The sequence below is a fragment of the Platichthys flesus genome, chromosome 23 (genome assembly GCF_949316205.1).
Source record: "Platichthys flesus chromosome 23, fPlaFle2.1, whole genome shotgun sequence".
Lineage (NCBI taxonomy): Eukaryota > Metazoa > Chordata > Actinopteri > Pleuronectiformes > Pleuronectidae > Platichthys > Platichthys flesus.
Window position 1 is genome coordinate 4,596,712 of NC_084967.1, and position 25,048 is coordinate 4,621,759.

General features: G+C 43.4%; 1 protein-coding gene across 2 annotated transcripts in view; it reads left to right on the plus strand.

The window, feature by feature from the left end:
- Nucleotides 1-743: 743 nt before the first annotated feature.
- Nucleotides 744-25,048, plus strand: part of LOC133948641 (anoctamin-4-like) — a 46,535-nt gene continuing 22,230 nt past the window's right edge. Inside the window, exons 1-6 of one of the 2 annotated variants that reach the window (XM_062382536.1) lie at nucleotides 744-1,140; nucleotides 3,756-3,830; nucleotides 15,528-15,752; nucleotides 23,876-24,076; nucleotides 24,494-24,642; nucleotides 24,782-24,931. In XM_062382536.1, the coding sequence (XP_062238520.1) occupies nucleotides 909-1,140; nucleotides 3,756-3,830; nucleotides 15,528-15,752; nucleotides 23,876-24,076; nucleotides 24,494-24,642; nucleotides 24,782-24,931 (1,032 nt within the window). In that variant the 5' untranslated portion in view covers nucleotides 744-908. Of the gene's footprint in view, nucleotides 1,141-3,755; nucleotides 3,831-15,527; nucleotides 15,753-17,072; nucleotides 17,526-23,875; nucleotides 24,077-24,493; nucleotides 24,643-24,781; nucleotides 24,932-25,048 lie in introns of those variants that run through there. The other variant, XM_062382537.1, reaches the window with a different exon arrangement.

A 25,048-nucleotide genomic window follows, 5' to 3' on the forward strand; every position in this document is an offset into this window, starting at 1 on the left:
AATAAAAAATCTGTACAAAACTAATGTTAGCTAAGTAGAAACAAGAAAAGTGTACATGTAGTAACTTACCCTTTTTTGCAATATCATCATTTATTATAATTAATGTCATAATATAAAACACAAACCTCATGTTACATTAAACATTAAGAGTCTTTACTTATCTAAGCTTTTATAAATCTTGACCTGAACCTGACCTCAGTGTCCAGGCAGTTCCAGTCATATTGCTGAGCTAAGACATGGAATTATCTGAATATATCATTTTTGTAATTGGAGAATTGTCCAAATAACTAACAATTAAGATTTTACCCAATGAATTGAGTCAAAAGTATCCCATGTGGGGGAAAACACTGGCCACAATGTACAGTCCGTGACATCGACTGTAAGTGAAGAAGGAAGGCGAGTGTCCACTTCCTCCCACTATCAAAAACTTAAACCAAAGATTATGGTATCGTCCTTCATGTTATTTATGTGGTCTTCATGGCCCACTACTAAAAGCTTCTTTGTAGTGTTCTCATTAAATTGGTATCTCAGAAATAATCCCTTGGGACTATAAACGATTATGTTTTGTACTTAACAGATATTTAATTTAATGATTTCTTCCGGTGGCACGAATATTTCCCAGGGGAACTAAACACTGAGATAGCAGGAAGCACGTGGAGCAGCCACTCCTGCAGTCGCGCGTAAAAGACTGCGACATCACCGGCTCCGCTGGCCCAGAGAGGCGGACAGGATGGAGCGGAGCAGCTGTGAGTCAAGTCTGAACACACAGCGCTGGGTGGGAGCATAGACTGGTTTAGGATGTGAGAGATCGGTGGGTGGAGTTACTGAAGCTGCAGGTGCCAGGAGAAGTTGTTGTCCCCTTCGCACGCCGGGGTCGTGCGTAATGCGTGTGGCCGCCCGTGAGGAGGATGCTGGAGCATGAGGCGGGAGCGGACATGCGACTGGTCCGTCAGATCAGCGCAGGGATGAGGATCCAGGCCGGGGCCGAGCACATAGGCTGCAGCAGCAGCAAGGTCGGGGAGAACCAGGAGAGCCAGGTGATCTGTGTGCAGTGTCAGGACGAGCTGGTGCGGGTTTGTCCGGGGAGTCCGCGGAGTCCTCGAAGCGCCGTCTCCACGCGCCTCTCCTCCGGATCCGCAGGTAAGGGCATCACAGCTTAGAACCAGCAGAATGCACACATTCCTCATGTTTCATCGACCAATTCCCCTCACTGTCAGTGTAAAGTGAGGGTGTGGTGCTCCACTGTGCACTAAATGACGGCTCAGGAACAACAAAGTCACATAAAGAATTAGTGGAACATCACATTCCCTCCTAGACTTTTGAATTGGAACACATACACATTTCAGTCTATGAGCTTTTAATATGGAGGGCAGGGAACATTAGATACCCAAGCATTAAGATGATACATTTATTTCAGTAATTGTTCATTTTCTTATAGGAGTGTGAGCCACTTGAACAGTCACAATGGTCACATTAGTATTGAATTAATAACATAGTACTATTGGAATAGCTTTTATTGTTATAATATATTCATTGTAAGATGAGATAAGATAATTCTTCTCGGGCCAACTTGCTCCAAGACAACAGTCTCCTAATATATTATAGAGTAGAATAAAACAATAGATTATTAAGTTCCACACTTTTAATTGCATGATCTGAGTCTGTGTTTAGGACACACACACACACACACACACTTGCAATCGCAAGTATTGATTAGAGTACAGAACTGTATGTCTTCTTATCTGATGCTCCCGATAACACAGTAGTTAATCCATCAGCCTGTAAAGTTACACTCCTTTAAGACTGTTTCACTACTGGAGCATAGTTAAAAAAAAAGGTGCTATAGTTCATGAATTAGATATTGACGTCAATATGATACTTGTACAGAAGCCTAACAAAATGTTTATCTCAATGTAAAGCACCATCTGATGATGAATTATGAATGTCACAGGAAGCAGCTCTCCGGCTGATCCGATTTGTGAATTCCCCGTGCTGACTTCCTACAGCTTTGGTAATAAATGATACCTCCCGCAGCTTTATCTCAAAACATGTAAGCAAATACAAGCGCCTGAGCTGAAAAGACCCCCAGTCAGTGATGAATGTCTGTGCTGCTGCCGTTGCTCTTCCCTGCTGCAGCTGGAGGTGTTAGATTGGAGCATAAGGAAATGAGAGTTTTCTATACGAGGTTCTCAAACGGCTAAACAAGCAGAAATGTTTGTATTCACTTCTCAGTGAGATGAAGTAATGTGTGAGGTGGAACCTGGCTGCAGAGCCACAGAGTCTTTTCCTCAGCTGACACAGATGACACAGAGGAAAATTATTTAACCTCTAAATCCCCAGATAACTAGGAGTTCTAAATTAGGCCTTTAACTTCCAGTGTCAAGGTTATTTTATCAATTGACCATGGAACATACAAACCAATGTTCCTCATCAAGTAATTATTGTACTTCAATACTTTTGATTTTCACTATATGTAGTTGTTGAGTTACTAAATTTCCATGATGGTTATGAGAAAGGCACACAAGAAAGTTTATAAGGAGCTTGATTGACAGAGGCTGAAATTCATCATATTTAAACCAAGTAAAGTGATGTGCAAAATTAAATGACCAGTGTATCGAGTTTAAAGGGATTCTTTGGACAGATTTGAAATGGAATACAATATAAATAATTATTTTTTCATTTGTGCATAATAATTCTGATACTAAAAATTGTTGTGTTTTTATTAGAATGAGACCCTCTAGAGAAGGCCTTTCACATATTTAGGGGTGCATCGCAGGTTGTCTTACATTTTTTGATGGGAAGGGGTACCCAGTTGGCTGCAATCTGCAACCTCACCAATAGATGGCACTAAATCCTACACACCAAACCTTTCATTTGAATTGCAGATGCGAAAATATCAGACCTTACCTCAAGTAGCTATCTTAAAGCTGCACAGCTTCGGTCAAAGACAAAATCTTTGCTGATAAAGCTGGTACCTACCAAACACCAAATGACAAAGTTAGCATCTAGCTCAATGTAGTTGTCTATTTAACAGATACAAAGTCAGATTCATCCCCTGAGGAAAAGGGCAGGTGGAGACCAACACAAAGTTAACATGCTTTGTGTCTGCTTTGTAAGTAGGAAACTGCAGGCTTACAGGTACACCATCGCTATTTTATAGTGTCTGCAGCGGTAAGGAAACCGTCAAGGATAGGTAGACAGTCATCAGACCTGCAATCGAAGAGCATTAGTGCATAATCTCCTCATCTTTATCAGGGTTAATGATGGTTTTCTTCCTGCAAATCTTCCAGGCTTATAGGCTAATTCCAATCCCACTTCAAGTGTCATGAATTTCATTCATAGTGTCCTACCACAGTGGATGACTCTGTTCCCTCTCTATATAAATTGGTAGACTAAGGCACTAAAGCTGCCAGAGTCATGGATTTCACTCCCCCAGCTCTGCCAAGGTCAAGGGTTTTCTCCCTGTGTAGTTCAATGTGCGGAGCAGGCCACTGACATTGCGGGATTAGAAGTTTCACTCCTGTAATGCTGCAGGGTCGGACTTTTACCCAAGCTCTTAGGAACAAAACAAGGCTCAGTGGTTCAGTGAACACACTCAGAACTTTGGAACACATGCCACTGTCGGATAAAGTTTTTTCCATAATCATCTACTATAAAAGCAATGGTTGTGTAATGTTTTACTGGTCACGCATGTTAAAAAAAACAATGCTTTGGATAGAATACTTAACAATGTGTGATCTCTGTTCCTCTCACAGACCGTGAGCCCAGCAGCAGCAGCTACAATGTCTCTTCTGGAACCTTCTACAGCTGTGTCAGTCAGATCACCATTGGTAAGTGTACTTGCATAACTAATAAGCTTCTCTGTTTAAATAAAAAAATTATTTGCAAGTTTAAATATTTTCTAAAATGTGGACAATATCATTTAAGAAACTATGTTGTCCACATTTACCTAATACTTTGAAAATCCCATCCAGCATGACTTGGTGCTGCCATCCCTACACACAAGAAAATCTCAGTTTACATTTTCCCGATGATGGAATGTGCTAACAAATCCAATCAGAGCATCTCTCTCTCAATGTAAGAACCTCTTAAAGACTTATTTCTTCTGAGAGCAGCCACCACCTCCAACACCTCTAATGTCTAACCACCACTGACATGATCTTCTGCACTTTGTTTTATTGATCATAACTGGTAGTCTCTCACTGCACTGAAGAGTGTTTACAATCACTTGCGAGTCAATTTTAATAAAAGCAACCACCGACAATAAGATTTGAGTAAAGTGCCAAGAAACATCGGATGCGACAGCAGGGAAGAGCAAGAAAGTAATCTAACAATTGGTAGTACTTTATATTTATTCCAATCAAATGTTTTATCGGTGCAAAATACTTTGACCAATTTGTTAAACCTCGAGGATGCAAACAAGGCATCAATAATTACAGGATATTGACAAAATCCCCTGCATGACAACAACAATATCCACACGGCAGGTCTTAAGATGACCTCCTCCAATTTTAAACTCCCCAGTATGTGTTGGGGGGGCACCAGGGTGTTCTCTGCCTGAGTGACAGAAGTAAAGCCCTTTGCGGCTGCAGAAGAAACTGCTCAAAGTCTGACAAAACGTCTCGAGCAGTTCGATTTAGTCAGTGTCGTTTGGGATGTGTGTGTGTGTGTGTGTGTGTGTGTGTGTGTGTGTGTGTAACATTGCTGAGATCATCCTGCTGAATAGTTTGCTGCTGTATAAATGATAAGCTTTCCCACAGCGGGCCAGGAGGGGGACTACAAGCTAAGATTTGCTAAGCAGTAAGGAAATTAAAGATTTCCCCCTGACATCAAACTTTATTTATATATCAGGGGTTTCAGACAGCAAACAATGCATTGTACGATGCACGAAGCTGTCTGAAATAACTTTTCTGTCTGTCACAAAACTGCAGCCTCCTGCCATCTGCAGTATGCAGACGTCGCCCTGTGAAATGTTTTCGATGAATATCCCAGCGGAGCCTGGTTAGTGAAGGAGGCTGGAGGCTGTGACAGTGAAGAGTTTGGGTTCAGCTCAGGCCACCAGGTTGCTCCTGCTGCTGCTGCTGCATGCAGGTGTGCCTCTCGTCTCGCTGTGCTTAATAAACAAATAAATACAACTAATGAAGGGCTGAGGGAGAGTTTGGGTCCGTTGAGATTCACCCTCTTGGTTTTTACAAAGAGAAAAAATCGATAGTGTTGCCCTGCACCTGGAGATCAAGCGGACATAGTGGGCTTGAGCTAGTGTGATTTAAAAGCCCCAGGCTTTGTTTTAGAGGAAAATACTAGTCAGCATCATTCTTAAAAGTCCTAATCGATTATAAATGTCCATTAATTCCACCGTCTTTCGATGTAGTCGGAATTAACTGCAGCTGTGCAGCTGACGGACGGAGCGAATCTCCGTCCGTCCTTCAGGGTTGTGCTGATTCTGTGCTTTTTTGATTTATCAGATTTATTGTCTGAATTACAAAAGAATATCAAGGGAGCTTTGGACTTTGTATAAAACAGACTTCTATCGTCAACTTTTATAGATGTCTTAGTCACCTACTAGCTCTCTCTGTCTTGATGTGTCACACTGCACCGCATCGCCTACGCCTCTGAAATCACTCCCGCACATTGCTCTTGTAAATGATGGTAACTTTGATGCTACAGTAAATACAGTCCTGTGAAGAATGTCTTTTTGCAAGAGGGAATAAATAATCGAGACGACTGAATGAGACCCAGGAACCAAAGAGACCTAACGCTGCCAGCAGAAGCAATTTACAGATGCTAAACCAGTTTATTAAAAAGTGACACAAAGGAGTCTTTATGTGACGACTTCAATTTTCTCAGCCAACAACCTTCTGTTTTTCTTCATGTCATTGCAGAGGACTGATTTTTCAGCAGCTATTAATATCACGGGTTTTTTAAATACTTTCTATCCTGATAGTGCTCATCTAGATCGAGCCCCCATTTCGAATGCTGGCGAGCACAATGCATGTCTATAACGCTTTCACTTCATAGACCATTTAAAGAAACCAGACACTATGATTACACAAAGCTCCGGTTGGTAATTTGTCTCTGAAACATCTCATTTGTTAAAACCCTCTTCTCGTCCTGATAGACATTTATAAATAAAGCCGGTCCCTTGAAGGACTGTAATTAACACGACCGTTCTGAATGAATGAAACGAACGCCTGTCTGTCACCAATCAATCTGCCTGCCTGCGCATGAAGGAGTCTTTACAAGCCAGAGAGAAATACACCACTGCAGCAAAGACGAAGTTAGCGAGCGCATCGGCCTCTGGCATGTTCATGTGCTTTGGGGGGGATTGGCCTTGACGAGAAGACGATGGGATAGGGTGGGATGTATCCCTTGCATATTTTCAAAATGTCGCCTCCTCTTGCTATAACTCTTCCAGGATCACTAATTCCAGCATTAAGCTTTAGGAGATAGGCACCCTCCTTCTGTTTTGGGCCACAGTACGACTCCAGGCTTGACAATGTCAGGTCATGCTCATAGAAGGCTGCATAACAAACTGGGATACACATTCATTATTGGGGAAAAATCTGCCTCTGGAAACACAAAGGTCATAAAACGTTATTATAACTGTATTAGTATGAGGTATTTATTCTATCCTTGATCTTGAAGAGTAACACCATCCTTTGAAGCACATCTAATCACTAAGTGTAGTATTTCACTGCAGGGACACTACAGCAGCACTGACTGCCTGGATCACATTCATTGTTTCAATCAGACTTATAAACCCAGAGGAAACATTTAACACTCTCAGTTTATTTTCCCACAATGCCATCCTTCCCTCCACATGAAGGTCTTCCACCGCTCCCCCTGTGTGATTACTCATGAAACTCCGCTCAGAGCACCGTGTGGCCCAGATACCTGCACCTGCATTTGTTTTCTTACCTCCGAAGGCGCGAGGAGGTGAAGGTGCTACAGATCTGGGCCTCTCTCTCCTCGGAGAGCCACGTGGGCACATTTTTCTGATGACTGCGACACAGATATCGCTTAGAACACACTACATCCTGCACCGTGAGTTTTGGAGGTCGTCCGGATGGATGCCAGGTGTTGATTACCTCACCCCCCCCCCCCCCCCCACCCGCCATTTCAGGTCACTTTCATTGGAGGTTGGGGGTTGTCGGCTCAATGAAAGGTCTTGAACTTCTATGTGAAGTGCCTTGAGATAATGTTTGTTAGGATGAGGGGCTATGCAAATCAAATTGAAATGGGTGAATGTAGTTATTTAATGTATTTTCTCTACTCCCTACCTGTACAGAGTTTCAGTACAAACCACTGACTACAGAGTTACAAAATGTGCCTTGTTTCATTTGATCTTTTCGGAAAGTCTAAAATCCTCCAGCGTTTTAAGCGTCCATCAAGAATGAATGTTTGTTATAATTAAATTTTATGGGCTGACGGCCAATCAGTTTAATGAGAACCTTTTTTCCTCAATCAGCTTGATAGAGTCCCACATTAACACAACGTTTCTTGCCAGAGATGAAACAGTGGGTTGAAGTGAGTAATTTAGGAAATTGCAATGCGACACGTTTCTGAGCACCAGTCATCGTTTAGCAACATTTGTATTAAATTTCCTTGGCTATACCGCTGGAGACAGAGCACGCCTACAAGACACTTCAAATATGTCAAATCTTCATAAATCTTTATACACAGATATTTTCGTAAATTGGAGAGGTCTATATTTTGTAAAGGAGTAAAAAGGGAGAATTGTATATGAAACATACTTCTTGAATGTTTTTATTTGCAAACTTTCACTCACTTGAAAGAGCAAGAGAGAGAGAGAGAGAGAGAGAGAGAGAGAGAGATTTGATTTTTCACAAACACTTTATTTACATATTCTTCATTTTACAAAACACTTGTTTACAGCATTATTCATAAAAAGAAAAAAAGTGCTGTTGTTAAAAAAACTCAGTCTGTTAAAAAGTGTGGAAAGGACTCATTGTTGGTGACGGTGCAGAGGATGTCATTAAAACACCAAATTCTTTTAAAAGACTCGAGATCAGATACCATTGTGTAAAAACTGAACTCGAGTCTGAGTCTGGCCCGGAGGTTTACCACCCACACCGCCCCCGCTTCCTGCCCGTTCTTGTTCTCTACCCTGTTTTTTCTACTAATGTAAATGGCCATCTTGGCCTCACCTGAGAGGTGGTTCAGGAGCTGCCACTTATCTTTATCTGCTTTGTTGTAGGCAGCTCCCATGAAAAAACCTTCTCAGTAAAAGTGACGTTAAAATCACTAAAAACCGCAGTTAAAAGAGCGAAGAAACTTGTCAGTCTCTTGCACTCATTAAAAATGTGATAAATTGTTTCACGTAGGTCGCAAAAAGGACACTTGCTTAAAACGGTGGGATTAAGAATAGAAATAAAAGCGTTGGAAGCGACGGCGCCGTGTAAAATTCTCCACTGGAGGTCGCCCGTTCTTTTCTTGAGGGGAGGTTTGTATAAAATCCTCCACTGCGGGCAGGGTCCATTCTCCCCCCACCTCCGTGACCACACAGTGGGGGGTCTGTTGCTCAGTCCGGTCTGGTGGATGCTTTTCACACAGTTCCTGTACAGTGTCTCTTTGTCCATTTTGTGTAACGTTAGTTTGTGTGTGTTTATTTCAGTTAGTAGGGGGCCGGTCTTTTCTCCCAGGCCTGGGCTCAGGATAATTTCTGGGTAGGGGTCTGCAGCCTCTGGTGCGTTTTCCCCCTCTGGTAGGCCCTCAGGAGGTCTTTCTCACGCATGGAGAGCCTCTGGGTCCAGAGCTCCAGGATTCTCTGGGCCATCCGGGTAGACTGCAGCCCCAGCAGGGAGCCCAGGGCCTGGGTGTTGTTGAGTGCCGGCCCCACTGCATCCACCAGCTGCTGTAAGGTCACTGTTCCAGACCGGGTCAGCGCCGCCATAAGGCCGGGTGTTGATGTGCCGCTGACGTCCAGTTTGGCTCCATTTACAAGTGGTTCATTCAACAACCAGTACAGAGAGTCTGCTTTCGACACCTTTTTTTGTTAAAATGGGCCCATGATTTAAAAACACCTTGATAAAAAGGAGGCAACCCACTTAACTTTAAGAATTTAGAATCTGTTAAAAACAGAGCATCATCCAACCCCAGGTTATTGGCACGCCTAAGGATGCTGCTAGCCACATCTCTCCACACCAGATCTGCTGGACCTGTGAGGTACTTTTTAATGAATTGAAGTCTAAAAGTTGCAGTCCGGCTGGCCAGGTGGACGAGACCCTGTCCCCCCTCCTCCCTGGCTAAAAACAGCACCCCCTGTGGCACCCAGTGTAGACCCCCCCAGAAAAAATCCACCATTTTCTTTTGTAAATTGGAAAGCAAGCCAGGGGGGGGTTCCACACACATTAGGTGGTGCCACAGTTGGGATGCCACAAGATTATTTAAAACCAGTACCCTTCCTCTAAAAGACATTTTTGGGAGCAGCCATTTCCATTTTAACAGTTTGTTTTCTATTTTTTCTGTTACGTTCTCCCAGTTCTTCTTATGTATATCGTTGTTACCTAAAAACACCCGAGGTACTTTATGCCCTCCCTCTTCCATTTCAGGTTTTGGGGGAGAACTGGGAGACCGCCAGGCCACTCCCCGACCGCGAGGGCTTCGCTTTTTTTCCAATTGACCCTCGCGGCCGATGCCATGCTAAAATCATTTAAGATTTTGGCTAAAATATCTACATCCGTCTGGTCTTTAATAAAAACAATAAGATCGTCGGCATAAGCCGATAAAATCATGTTGCCACTTAAACCAGGATAAAACACACCTTGAATGCTAGATCTTATTTTGCGGAGGAGAGGTTCCAGGGAGAGTGCGTAGAGCATCCCCGACAGAGCACAGCCCTGCCTGACCCCTCTACCCACCCTGAAAGGAGCACTCAGACTGCCTTTGATCTTTAAAACGCTCTCAACGTCACAGTACAGCACCTTGATCTTAGCTATGAAGCCAGCGCTGAACCCAAACTTCCCCATTACTTGCCACAGGAAGCTGTGTTCAACGCGGTCAAAAGCTTTTTCTTGGTCTAGGGAAATCAAGCCTATATCTACATCAAATGAACTGGAGACATCCAAAAGGTCTCGAATGAGGTGGACATTGTCCACCATGGACCTGCCGGGCACGCAGTAGGTCTGGTCCCTGTGAATGACCTGCTCCATAGCCTTCCCCGTCCTGGAAGCCAGTGTTTTGGACAGAAGTTTGTAATCCACACAGAGCAATGACACAGGGCGCCAGTTCTTGATGTCCTGCAGGTTCCCCTTTTTCGGTAGCAGTGTGAGGACCGCCCTCCTGCAGGACACCAGACGCCAGACACTCATTAAAAACCTGTAAAAGATCGTGCGATAAAATGCCCCAGTAAGCTTTATAAAACTCCAGTGTCAGTCCGTCAATGCCAGGAGCCCGCCGTCCCTGCATGCCCTGCAGGGCGGTCAGCAGCTCCTGCATCCGGAGGGGGGCAGCGAGCTGTGAGTTGGACTCTTCCGAGATCTGAGGTAGTTCTGTACAGAACTCCTCCCTGCCATTTTGTTCTTCCTCAGAAGAGTACAGCGCTTCATAAAAACTCACAGCCCGCTCTCTTATCTGACGTGGCTCCATCAGCTTATCCCCTGTGTCTGAGAGCAGGGTGTGGATTACTCTGCTCTGCCCGTTCTTTTTCTCCAGACTGAAGAAGTAGCTAGTTGGAGCATCCATTTCAGCAATGTTCAGGAACCGAGACCTGACTAACGCGCCCTGTACTTTACGTTCTAACAGGTCGGCTAAAGCCATTTTTTTTTCTTTGAGGCTTTCAATATAACCTCGATTTCCGGTGGACTCACTTAAATGTTCTAGTTCCACTATGTCGATCTCTAGATCTTTCATAGATCGGGTGGCGTCTCTTGTGACATTGAGGGTGTGTTGTTGACACAATAAGCTTATTTGTGTCTTACCGTGGTCCCACCACTGCCTAAGATTACTAAACTCGCCCTTCCTCTGTCTAAAAACACCCCAGAAATACATAAGAACATCTGTAAAACTCTTATCGAATGTTAAAACAGAATTAAAATGCCAATAGGCGCTCTTCGTAAAACATTCCTGATAAACACATGACATAAAAGCAGTGAATGATCACTAAAACCAGCCGGCATGATAGCGCAGCTTTTAAAAATGTTAAAATTATGTTTAAAACAATAAATCCTGTCTAACCTGGCTGAGGAGATCCTACTCTCTCTGATGTGGGACCAGGTGTTCTGTCTGCAGTCTGGGTGCATCCTCCTCCACACGTCCACCATGCCGTGAGAGCGGACCAGCTGCTTAAAAGCGTGCTGAGAGGCTGGATGAGGCTCTGCATGGTTGCGGTCTAAAATCGTATCTTAAGTGCAGTTAAAATCCCAACCCAAGAATAAAAAATCCTCCATGGCACAATCATTAAGAATCTCACTTATTTTCAGTAAAAACGGCTTCCTCTCTGCACCGGTTGCTGGAGCATAAACGTTAATAAAAACAGCAGTAAAATGGTCGAACTGAGCTTTGGCAAAAAGAAGCCTCCCCTGGATCACATGTTTGACCTCCAGCGAGTTCGGTTTAAAAGCCGTGGAGAAGAGGAAGCCCACTCCTGTGCTCAGGGAAGTGTTGTGACTTAAAATGGCCTCCCCTCCCCACTCCCTCCTCCAGTCAGACTCATTATTAAAATCACTATGCGTTTTTTGTAAAAACATGACATAAATTTTTTTCATTTTCATAGTTTCATAAATACAGGTTCTTTTCTTTTGATCTCTTGCATGTTGTTTAAAATGTTTGAAATAAAAACAGAAAACAATAAATTAATTAATACACACATTGCTGTCCTTTCCATCACTGCTCAGTTGTCTCTTTGCTCTGAGCACCAGCTTTTTTAACCTAAAAACTTCCTGGTCTGTGAGGCCAGACTCCTCCCTCTGGCTGACGTGGAGTCTGGCCGAGGAAATAAAAAGACAGAGATCTGGGAAGTGTTCTTCGAGTATGAGTTGTTGATTTTTTGTTTGATGTAAAAATGATTTAAATTTGTCTACTGTGAACATTTTCTTTTTTTGACTGCTGTTAAAAGGCGGAAAGTCGCTGCTGTCAGACACACACTCACTTTCACTCACATCACTCTCCATTTGCACTTTACTATTCTTTGCTTCATTAAAAACTGTCCTGGTTGATCTCCTGCGTTTTACTGTTTTCTTTTCTTTTATTTCTTCTTCCTCCATCTCCTCCTCCTCCACCTGCTCACTCCACACCATCCTGCCCTCAGCTGCTTCTCCTCCTCTCCTTCCACTGTCCCCTCCCTCCTGCTCAACGCTTTTTTCTTCACCCGTTACCTCCTCCACCTGTTTACCTACACCACCCTTTCCTCCCCTTTATCTCCCACCTCCCGTTCCTCTTTCTTACCCACAACATCCTCCACCACAACATCCTCCATCACAACATCCCCCCCAACACCCGGTGTATTAACAGAACTCACCCCTCGTGATGCCTCGGTCACAGCCTCGCTTCTCCGTGGAGATGTTGGTGGAGAAGCGCGTGGGTAGTACCATGTAGAGCTGTCTGCGGTGGGACACTACGTGTTACAGTAACGGAGACTTAAGGCCTAATTATAGTCCTGCGACTGCAACCGCGGAAGGCCACGCAGCTGCATCGACGGACTTGTTTTGGTTTATGGTTCACTCACGTTTTTGTTCGAAAACAAAACACACAAAGAAGAGACGTCTTCTTCTTCATCGAATCTTTATTTACATCGCCACTCCCGCTCCTCATAGCCTATTTCTGGCGGACAAATCGGCCAGTCAGTGACGTGTTATACAAGTGGTCATACTTTCGGATCTCTTCTGCCAAGTGCTCTTCTATTTGTTACATATTCGTTCTTCTAAATCTTCCGTGATTTCCGCGTATTGTGGGGCATGAAACCGGAAACTAGACTCCGGACGGGATGTAGTAAGCAGACCAATCACAAGCCTTGCGGGCTGCGTGAGGCTCGCGTCGTTTTGTCGTGTAGTTAGAAAAATTGGCGGACGCACGCAAGACGCCAGAGGGCACGAAAGGGGCGTGTTGCGTGTCTTGCGTGCATGCATGCGTGTGTGCAACCCGACTATAATTTGGCCTTTACATCCAGACAACAGCTTACGTATTGGGGACGCTACCTTCCGTGCCTGGACAGCTCTCTACTGAGAAACTCATCGGTGATGAACGGAGGGACATTGGACAGGACCACCTTGGTAGCGGGTTGGGTCAAAGGCAGTACCTGTACAAAACAGCCGTTCACGGTGATACCTGTCTCGACCACGGAGTTCACCTTCTCCACGCGGTCGAGGAACACGACCACAGCGCTGTTCATCCGAGCGACCGACACCACACAGCTGTGACCGACCTTCTCCCCCACAGCTAGACCGATGCTTTCCACGCTGCAGTAGAAACTCACACAAATCTTAACCCCGTGCTTACGTGTAAGTGATTTAAAATTACAGCCGGCCATGGCCGCTGCCACGACACCAGCAAGACGCTGGTGAGGTGAAAAACACCCAGAGAAAGTCCCAAACCACCAGAAAATAAACTACTGTGAATCTAGTTTGCTATGTGAATGAAAAAAATATAACATTAACAAACAAACAAAGAGAAATATAGAACGAAAATCGCACTCTGCCACTCGCTCACGCACCAAACTCCCAGCTTGCACCGAGAGAGAGAGAGAGAGAGAGAGAGAGAGAGAGAGAGTTAGGTTAGATTTATCTTGTTAAAAAGAGTTGTACTAGACAAATTTCCCTCTGGGACAATAAAGATCTCACTGCTCCAGATTTTGCAAGTGCTGACTTGAGCACTAACATTATTCCAGGGGACGCCCAGCCTCACGGGCGTGAAAGCCCCTTTATACTTTTTAGGGGATTGAAAGAAGTAAAATGGCAGATATCAGATGTGAAGCTCAGATGAAGCCTCTCTCGTCTTCCTCAGCTGAATGTGTGGTGTGAGGCTCAGAGACAGCCAGGCGTTCTTCTACCCCGCTATTGATTGGGCCGTGTTTGTTCTTTGCTGATGTGCCTCCGAAATCTGCTGGGCTTTGTGTTTCACAGGAAACTAGGAGTTGTGTGTGTGTGTGTGTGGGGGGGTCCTTAGTCCCACCTGTCCTCTGGCGTGTTACATAACAGCAGTGTGGAGGAAATCAATCTCATCATTTATACGTACTGTATATTATGCAACTCAGCATTGTCCTAATTCACAGAACTTTCATTTTAACTTCCACACATACTTAATTCAAAGTATGGTCTGATCTATACTTTGCTTGTGATGACCTGCTGGTTATGGATAAAGGAAATGTACATATTACTGCATAGTCATAGTCCTAACAAAGTCTATGAGTTCTGGAGTCTGAGTCATAACCGATCAAAGTCTAAACAGTCCCACAAATCATAGAAATAGCGGAGGGTGACATGACAAAGCAAATTTAATCCCGAGACATTATGTCTATGTAGGCACTCGCATAGACAAGCCAGTCACTGAATCCCAGACTGCAAATATTTTGTTAATTTGGTACAGTACTATATGAAGTAATTAAATAGACAAATGTTATTTAATTCAGTACAATTTAAAATGATTATAAATTATTGAAAGTCTTATGGAGAGTTCAGGCATATAAAACCAGATGAGCAAACTAATCCAGAGGAGAACAGGCAGAAATTCAACCCTCTCATACTCACATAATGTAGAAACACAGGTAACTCAGGCAGAACACAAGAACGAAGACAAGACACTTGCAGTCACAAAACATTTGAACATTGTATTCTGGCAGCTGAAATGGGGAAACACATGGCTTCTAAAGTTAGCCAACTCCTCAACACAAAACCCCTCCTGAAGACAGCATACTATTAATAAAGTAAAATGAAAAAATATTTTGTCTCTCCGTGTCAATGACGGTTTGAAAAAAGGTTTATATTAATTATCTCTGTCAAGATTCTCTTTCAGTTACTAGATAAATCATTTCAGGTTTACTGTTTTATAACTTCATACTCAAACAAAAACATGTGAGTAAAAGCTGTATTTAAATTCGAAATATGTGCTTTGTTTCTCAACAGCTTGTATATTTTGTTCTGCTAAATATTAGATTATCGTGAGTTTGTTGGTGTTTCATGAGTTACATGACATTTGTTGTGTTGTTCAGCAAATCCTGTTCTGTGTGTACGATCAATACAATTTTGGGCAATGACCTCACCTTACCTTCAGTTGGATTTCTCTATGCTGTTGACAGCTTTTACCACTAGAGGGCAACATTGGTAAATACTTTACAGTCATACTTTTGACCGCTTCTTGTCTCCCAGCATCATAAAGAGACAGAGTTGTGTTTGTAAATATTTTTACAAAAATACAAAAATTTGTAATGCTCAGTTTCACAAATGAAAGTATTTGATGCTTTAGTGTGTCATACCTGTTAATTTATGTTATTATTTTTTGACACTTGAAAAATGTGTGTTTGTTTTCTAACATACCTCCAACATTCCTTTGGTCTGATTGCGTTGCGTTTGCAGGGTTTGAGCTCGGCGGTCAAGTGGCTATCGGGTTCTCTCACTGGAAGAGTCCTTTCCCAGCGAGCGGTCCCAATCTTCCCAGTCCGGACTGCGTTCACTCCGAGGCCACCGCCATCCCGCCCATCAGCGAGCATCCCGAGCCAGTGTCCTGCCCGGCGTCGCTGTCCATCACCCCGCTGCCCACTTTCAGTGCGAGCCAGGAGACTCTCTGTGACAGCAGCACAAGTACGTGAAGATTAGTGAAATTCATTTTTAATAAACGGGAGACATCAGGAGCAGCAGACTAATGTTTCCATTTGTAAAATCCAGATCAGCTCGGAGTGACTGAAATGCTCCATATTTTCTAATAAGCCTTAAGCAGAGTCAATATTCTCCAAAAACAGTATTTTAAGTAAAAACAAAACTCATGAGTCATTATCACATCCACACTGGTCCAGATGAAACATTTACAGTCACAAAATGAAATCAGTGAAACCCACCAGACAAAGTTTACCCCTGAAACTCCAGAAGTGTTTTGTGGACTCGATCACCCCCCCTCCATTGGCATAGTGGTGAGTAGATAATGAATGAATTATACGGTGAGCTATCCCTTTAAGTGGGGAACACTTGTTGGAGATTGTGTATCTTTGCTGAGCTGCAGTAGAGTTAAGACTTGAACACTGGGAGATGAATTTGTTTCACGCAAAACTGCTGAAGCTTCATATCAGCCATAACTTAGAAATGCTTTTTTTTACACCTATGGCTTTTGTGTCCCATCACTTCCATTGAATCTGATTTCTAAAGGCTTCTCCTCAGACCCAGCAGCGACATGAGGAATACACTGACCAATGCACATTTTAACTTACATATAGGCCTGTCAGTATTAAATTATAATAAATAGTAATACACTTTAAATCTAATCAAATTTTATTTGCAAAGCCCATAATCATCAATCACCATTCGCCTTGTAGGGCTTCGCCAGATGCGACATCCTCTGTCACATCTCGACTAAAGCATGAAAAACATAGAATCCTCAGAGAGAGAGAGAGAGACACGTGTGAGCGATCTCTCTCCCAGGACAGACACAAGCTCAATAGATGTCACGTGTAACAGAGCACATCAACCAAATAACAATATTTCATATTAATAAATGTGCAGTAAAATGTTTGCTGCTATAAAATGTAATTATAATTATATAATTGTGTACATTATGGTGTGTGTGTGTGTGTGTGTGTGTGTGTGTGTGTGTGTGTGTGTGTGTGTGTGCACGTGTGTGTTGCCCTTGAGCCTCCATCAGAGGTACACACTGATACTGTGATCAGTGCCAACTGTCATTGTTTTGGGCGACGACAACAATGACACAGCCAGCCCTTTTTACTCATTGGCCGCTGTCAGAGCAGCTTGACCTCCGATTGGCTGGCAGTGAAAAGCTGAATAGGAATGCCACAGAGCAGCATGCGCCTCCCCTCTCTCTCTCTCTCTCTCTCTCTCTCTCTCTCTCTCACTCCCCCCCTCTCTCTCTCTCGGTCACTGTAAACATCATGCTCATGCTTGTGTGTTTTTTTCCCTCAGAGAAGATTTGACAGCTTGTGTTTTTTTTTGGGAGCTTTTCTGCTGCCTGGTGTCAGCATCCTCACTATGTCACGTCCGTTTGTGTGAGTGTGTGTGTGTGTCTGTGTGAGGTGCAGGGATGATGGATCAGCCGAAGCACTGATGAGTGAGGAGTAAAAAGTGGGGATGCTGGTTTCCCTCGTGGGACGTTGCGCTCGTTTGCTTCCCTCAAAGAGGTCATTTGCGCGTTGGGGCTGGGGGGGGGAAGAGGGGTGACCGCTGTGTGTGTGTGTGTGTGTGTGTGTGTTTGCGTGTGTGTGTGTGTGTGAGCGAGTGTGCGAATGGGGAAGAGTCTTCTGGCTGTTTTGGCGTCTGCTGCGGCTCGGCTTGGAAGCCCTCCCCCCTAACCTATTATTCTCCCCCTCTGAGGTGTGGAGCTGCCTCCCTTCCTCTCTCCACCTTCACACGGTGAGTGTCCTCAAGTTGTCTTGGAGCAAACGCAGCTTGGTCTCCAGAGTGGCTGTGTTTTTGCTGCAGTGCTCTCTCTCTCTCTCTTTCTCTCTATCTCTCTCTCTCATGTGTTGCTCACTCTCCTCTTTGCGCCGCTCCATCTCTTTTTTTCGCAGTTCCCTGTGACCAGACAGGCATTTGACCTTGACACAAACCCACATTGTCTCATTTGCTCTGCAGGGTGCCCCCCAGTCTCCTGATTGTAAGCGTGTCTCACACTCTTTTCCCTCCGTGATGTAGGACTTGTAAGACACAGCAATGGGACATGCCGCTGCGAGGAGTGTGTGTGTGTGTGTGAGCATGTGTGTGTATGTGTGTGCGCTGCAACTGTGTAACCAGCAGCAGGTCAGCAGGCACCAAATCTCCACCGCTTGCCTTCAGGGAAAATATGCCCCCCCTCGTCAACCCAATCCACCACCCCAGGGCATGATGCGTGCATCCAGATGGAACGAACGATCCCTCCTCACAAGTGACTGACACCCAATCCCCTTGGCAACACATCACACACCCCCACACCCTCCCATTCTTCTTCATGTCCCCCCTCCAGTCTTTTATTGTCAATCAGTGGGAGCATCTCCAGGCTGGGTTGTGTTACGAAAGAAACCATATTGTTACAGAGTGTTTTTTATATATTTGTTTTGTTTTTGTCTGTCGTACCAACTTGGCACAAACAATTTGTAGATGTCCCCAGTTATCAAATGAAAATATGTTGACAAAAGTACATGTTTACAAAAGAGCTTTTTACAAAACCTAATTCTATGTTTTTTTAAATCGTACTCATATGTCCTGGTGCTGATGTTGGGGCACTGCAGGGTAATGGAAAGAGTAATTAAGAATCAAAGCCAAGTATTTTATCGGGGCATTTAGCATCACACTTTTCTTGAAGCAGGAAGGGAAATACCTCTTGACATTAAGTAATTGATATTGATCGTAAGCTCCAACAAGGCAGGAGTCCTTATTACCCTCAATGCTAGATGCCCCATTCTAATTTTAGCTGCACTTTAGCTGCTTTCAGACCTGCACTGAACTCAGGAGGGGGGTTAGATAGAGATGTAGCAAAGTGCCTCAAGTCAGAATCGAACCCAGAACTTTTGCGGCCAGCTCCCCGGTAGAATGCCTGGACGTGGGCGTGTTAATGACAGCAAGGGCGTATGGATCCTCTTTTCCACAGGATGCAAAAAAGGTGACCCTCATGTAGAAGACACAGACGAAGATTTCATCTTGGAAAGACAGCGAGACAATAACATCTGACTGGAAATTATAAATTATGTCCTCCCTCCTGCATGCTCTACCCAGACGCCATCCTTGAACTGAATGTTCCAGATATTGTCCTGTTGTTGTGAATGCTTCTGACCCAGACTATTTTCCGTTATGTTCCTCATCTGTGAAAGTCTCTGGACATTGACCCCAAAATTGGGTCTGACAATAGTTTTGGTGATCATCACTACTACTGTCAACATTTTGATTTCAAATCTGCAGGATTGTTTTTGCTGTCCATGCTAATTGCACCATTAAACACAATGCAGAGTTGTTGTATGCTCTGTATCGCAGAGTGGACGCAACAAGTTTCCCTGTGCATGTCTTTTCTGTTCAGCTCCGACTCTGAGTGGAGTCGTAACTCAGTGCTTTTATGGTCTCCTTCTTTCCTCCCTGTATGAATGAGGACATATGTCTCGCTCGAGTTGGATCAACTGAACCAGCAAGGCCACATCCTGCACCGCCCAGGCCAACTTGCATTTAATTACATCATTCTTTATCATAATTTGACAACCAATAAAGGTTGAGAGAGAGAATTTATGACACGGTCCTTGACTGGAACAGGAACATGGACATTGCGGCATCGACACATTCGTACTTTAATAAGCAGCCTTTATAGCCACAGAACACACAAAACTATTACTTTTTTTATCCAATTAAAATCCGGTTTGGATCCATTCATCAAATCTAGATCCTGTCAAATCCAGCACCAGATTTAGATGTACCACTATCATATTACATAAGTCCATCTTTCTTAAACCGTTCCAAGACATGATCTGAAGTTTGTCTTTCACACATTAACAAAGCGGCAGGAGATTCTCTGCCCAGAAGCGTACACAACAACACAGAGATCCTCTGAGGATTGGGGCGAGGAGTGGTTCAGCAGGCGGAGGAAAGATGTATGTATTCATTCTGCTGCAGAAATTGTGTGTTTTTGTTTACAGCACACAGACACTGGCATCGTCTCTTATAACCACAAAGTCTTTTGACATCTTCGCCTGTGTCTTCTAAACTTATGGCTGCCCACTGCTCTGTGTGTCCTGCACCAGATGGGTTAAAAGCTGAGGACAAATTTCCCTCAATTGCATGAGTGTGTCTGTGCATGTGTTTGGGATAGATAAATGTATCTTGTATGGCGCTTCTCTTTCATCCTGAGATATTTGTTTTCTTTCAGTTTTTTTAACGTTTCATCTGTTGCATGTTTTAAAGGTCATCAAATCCCCCCCACTTGCTCATGGTGAGTATTGTAAAGGATCTCTTCCAGACTCTGCAGATTTATACAGACATTTGCATTCATACATACACCTCCTCTTTAGAAAGTGCAGAGGCATTACAGAGTAACGTGCATGTCTGAAAGCAGCTTTAGTAGGCAGTGACCTAATCGAGACCTGCAGCAGCAACCTGGCAATGAGACGAACACCACAAGATATGAAATGTGAATTAAATATGTATCTGACACGTTGAAAACTGGAACGTGTAGCCTACACACTTCCACACACAGGATTATTCATGAGCCTCTTGCTCCAAATACTGAAGGTCCTGATTCAAAACTAGTGGGTTGTTGAGTTTAAATTATTGATGGGATATGAACTGGACACGGAATGAGAATCTGAAACTGAGCAACAGGGATAAGCTGGGTCATTTTACACTCACCACAACACCAATGGAACAACTGAACGTGATTATTAACTTTGTTTGTTCTTTAAATGAATGCTGATGTTGTTGCCTGTCTGAGGTCTGTAAATAATTGTGTTAAAATTACTCAGTAACTGTAGTATTTATATTTATTTACCTTCTGTTAGAGAAAAACCCTTAAAAACTCTATTGAAGCATCTTTGATATGTGCTTTTGTATATTGTCCATTTTTTGGTTTCAATACAGAGCAGCATGCATTACACAATGTTCCCACTTTGGGACATTAGAGGATGTACTGTCTTTGTACATGGAGGACATCAGGAACATGATAAATACAGGGAAATAATCTATTGAGTCATAATACTCCCTGTATTGATGCAGCGTTAGTGAATGTTTGATTATGTGCTGGCACATGGTCTGTCCGACATTATGTGTTCAAAGGTCAGCATGTCTGGACTGAGAGAGTCAGTGGTGCTTTTATTTATGTAGCTATTATTAGCTGTTAGTTAGCTGCCAGCTTGATTCACTGCTAATGTACAGCTTGTAAGTTAAGTGTATGTTTCCTGGATTTGTAGTTTCCACTTATCACTACGGGGGGACAGGGGATGGCAGAAAAGAAACAATCCCCTAACAAATTGCTAATGAAACACTATATTTGTTATTTACTGTGAAGAGAACAGTCCCCTGCTCGTCTGCCTGTTTGCTGCCAAAGATTCAGCACCATGGGACCTCGGTTGGAGCTTGGGTTACAGACAAACCATAGGCCCATTAAAGTTTGATGGATACATTGTTTGACTGGCCGCTGTCTCAGCATAGCAGCTTTATATAGGCTAATATGTGGTGTGTTAGGCCTCTGAGAGCCAATATTTATAGTAAGCAATTCTCTCTCCCTCTAATGAGACCAGCGTTGGAGGGCTGTGGGTGCTGAGGAAACGGGGTCGGCGAGCGTCTTGAATAGAAGTTGACAAGCCGATGCTGCTGATCCCCCACAGTCGTTCTGTCTGTTGCATACAGTACATTAAACCACAAGGGTTCGTTCAAATTGTGAACTCCCTTCTCAATGGTTTTGTAGCAGTTCACAAACAGAGACCACAACTACAAAACAAATGTCCACAATTTCATATCCTGAAAGGGAAAGCCGTCTCTCCAACCCGCCACTAAAGCAGCACCTGCCGCCTATTGAGCACCCAGTACGTTTAGTATGTTTTCATTTCACGATTTAAGTTATAATATGTAACAGTTCTTGATTAAAATGTCTAAAAACAAATATACCTATGTTATATATTTGACTTGTGTACTAACATTATAAAACAATGCTCAAACCCAGCGAAATCCCCAATTTTATTTAAGTTAAGGGACGTTTCATTTTGCCCAAATTTTTTCTTCCACTGTTTGTATCGGTCACTCATTATGGATTACGATTATTTATTCTAACTTGGATTTAACTATATGAACATGCTTTGCGTCTGATTGGTAATAATCGTGAAAACAACGGCTTCACAACGTCATCAAACACTGTCTTTTGTTATCGTTTTGGTTGAGAGACCCCTAGTGGCCGAAGTAACTTGATGCACGTTCAACATTTTAATACTTGTGAAGAAGGCCATTTAGGGAAAGCTGTAAGTGCAATATCACTACTTGGTCCAATCACGAATGAGTGATCACGCCTACAGTAAAAGTAAGGCTAGTTTAATTAGCTAATAATGGACAAGTGGTGGAGCATCGTGGGAACACAAAGTTTCTTCCAGCCGGCCTCTCTGATTGTAGCAGCTCCTCTTGGGATAGCTAGATGTTATCGAGTGAAATGTTCAAGGTTGCTGTTAGTAAACCAAGAGGGGGCTGAGTACTGATTCTTTTCACAAGTAAGAAAATTCATCACATTTCTATTAGCTACATACATCGGCTCGGGATTTCGAAAGCATCAGCGGCTGATTAAGAGCACAGACGCTTCCCCATTTCTATCTCTGTCCCTGCTGTCACTGCTCAGCAGAAAAATTTAGCTGAGTCACCTTTGCTGTCTCCAACGGAAATTCAGCATGCAGACCTCAGAGACAGCCACCCACCTCCACTGAAGTCTTCCTGCTCTCCAGAGACTGAAAGTAATAGATACAACTATTTAGACGCAATTGATTTAAAGTGCTTTGCTAATCTTTGAATCATTTCTTTCCCCCCAAAGGACGACATCTGGTTGACAAATAGACCCAATTAGTTTGTGTGTTCCCAGGGAATGTGCATGTCTTTTTCAAGGTGTTTAAGGGAGGGTTATGCAAGAGAGCTCTTCTCCTCTATCCCCTATATTCCTGCTTTCTATGTTTTTTTCTTCCCATCTTTGATGATATTGCTTTTACACTATGGCACAGCAAAAAGAAAAAGTTTATAGTAGTGTAAGTGGTTATTTAACCAGGCTCTCGAAACTTGTAACGGTTTTTATTGCTAAATTGGACTTTGACCGTGACTAGAAAAGAATCCGACTGTTCGTCATGTCATCTGTTGCATAAAGCTGTAGTTCAGTCTTGACCTCAACATAATTCCTTCAGCAAGGTTAACTCTTGTATACTTACTAAAAATCATGGCTGCCCAAACTCTAGCTACACTTTGCTTAGCCTTAGGAAGGAATTTTAAGCTTCTCCCAACTCAATGTATCTGCTTTTTGGCACTGACCTTTCAGGCTAGGTCTCATTGTTGCACATCACCTGCACAGAAATAAAGTGCACACAAAAAACATTGTGGAACATTTACGTAGCAGCTAATAGCAAGATATTCCCCTCAGGAGTTGGTTGAGAGCAAAACGGAGCAAAAAGAAGAGTGAATATTGAACTTGCATAACTCACGAGCATAACTGCAAATTAATGTAATGTTCCCCCTTGTCTGCAAGATGTTTGTGTTCTACATAGCAACATTTAAATGTGATATTATGACAGTGTTTCATACATCTTGTTGTGCTGCATTCAGCTGGTAAAAAACCCTGATGACTACTGGTTTAAAGAGTGTAATTAGACTTAAGGAATAACAAAACCATTTAAAGTCTGATGAACATTGTTATTGTACAGTATTTTTGTGAACATAATCCTCTCACACTTCCTCTCACGTCATGGGGCACGTACAGCTCCTGCATGAAGGCTGGGGAAACCCAGTAATTATTCATGCCAATAACCTTTAAAGCTGACAGTGAGTTTGTGTTGAGGGGTCTAACCGTACGATTTTTTACAGCTCAGTCATAGTGCACCCATAAATGTTTGTGACCATAAAATATCCCTGCTGACAGATTAGCTGATCAATACCAATCACTCAATACTTGACCAGTTGCTAATGCATCCGGCTTTCAGAGCTCACTGTTGGCTCTTCTTTGCTGTCAGCCGCATCAAGTCCAAGCGGATACTAAGTGGAATCTTATTCTCTGTGCCCGAAACCTGCAGGTGTGAGTTTATCTCTACATGGGTCTGAGCCCCAGCGGCAGAGCCTCCACAGACGCATTGTCCCGCTGCAGCCCTCGGCCTCTGGCTTCCTGGCAGCGGACAGACCTCTTGTCTTCACCTCCAGTGGGAACTCCGACATCATGGAGGAATCCTCCGCTGAAACGCCGGACTCCAGCGCGCAAGACAATGTCCCTCCCCTTGGTGAGAGCCACCTCTTAGGGAAGTTAGAGACGTCATTGTGGTGGTGCCGAGTTATTCTTGATATGGACGTAGTTATGATTATAGTATTTGAAATATGTCATCTAGATTTATGTCCCCAATAATAAGGAAAACATGTCAACCTAATGTGACCGAGTAAATACATTTAGGTCCACACTTTATTAGCAATACCTAGATCACACGCTCTTTCTTCAGTTGACTCAAAGGAAAATGTGGTATTCCATAGTCACCTTTAAATAATCCTGTTCAAGAGAAAAGACTAAGTAATCCAAACAGATGCATGCAATATATAATAGTAAATGTAAAATGATACTGGTGAGATTTTAGTCTGGTATCCATGTAGCAAGTGTTCAGTGTTATCATATGGTGTTAAACCATTTTACACCTTCCTCCCCGCAGCTGTGAGGGATGTGAAGGTGCTGCTCGAGAGGGAAAGGTCAGAGGTCACCAGCAGCCCGTCCAGAGACGACGACTCCACACTGCTGAACCCGGCCACACATAGCAGCATCCTCGACGACAACACAAAGTCTGATTCGAGTCCCACAGAGGTTAGTCAGGCAACTTTATCTCTGGGCTCCCCAAAGTTAGCCAGCTAAATGCCCACCCATCCATCTGTCCATCATAATATCTCTCCTCCCTCATTATCACTCTTTCATGGTTGTCTCTCTTTTGTCTGTCTATCCTTAGGGGAGGAGTAAGTCCAGCGGCCTTTGCTTCAGTGATGGAAAAAGTCGCATTGACTACATCCTGGTGTACAGGAAGTCCAGCTCGTTGTCAGAGAAGAGGGAGGTATTTGAGCGGAATATCCGTGCTGAGGGCTTACAGATGGAAAAAGAGGTAAAGAACAAACACAAAATGGCCTCTTAAACTGCTCAGAAAGTCATATTAAAGTTGAAACCGCAACCACGGTGGTTGAGAGAGCTATAAACACTGCAAACTAAGAAAACACATGCA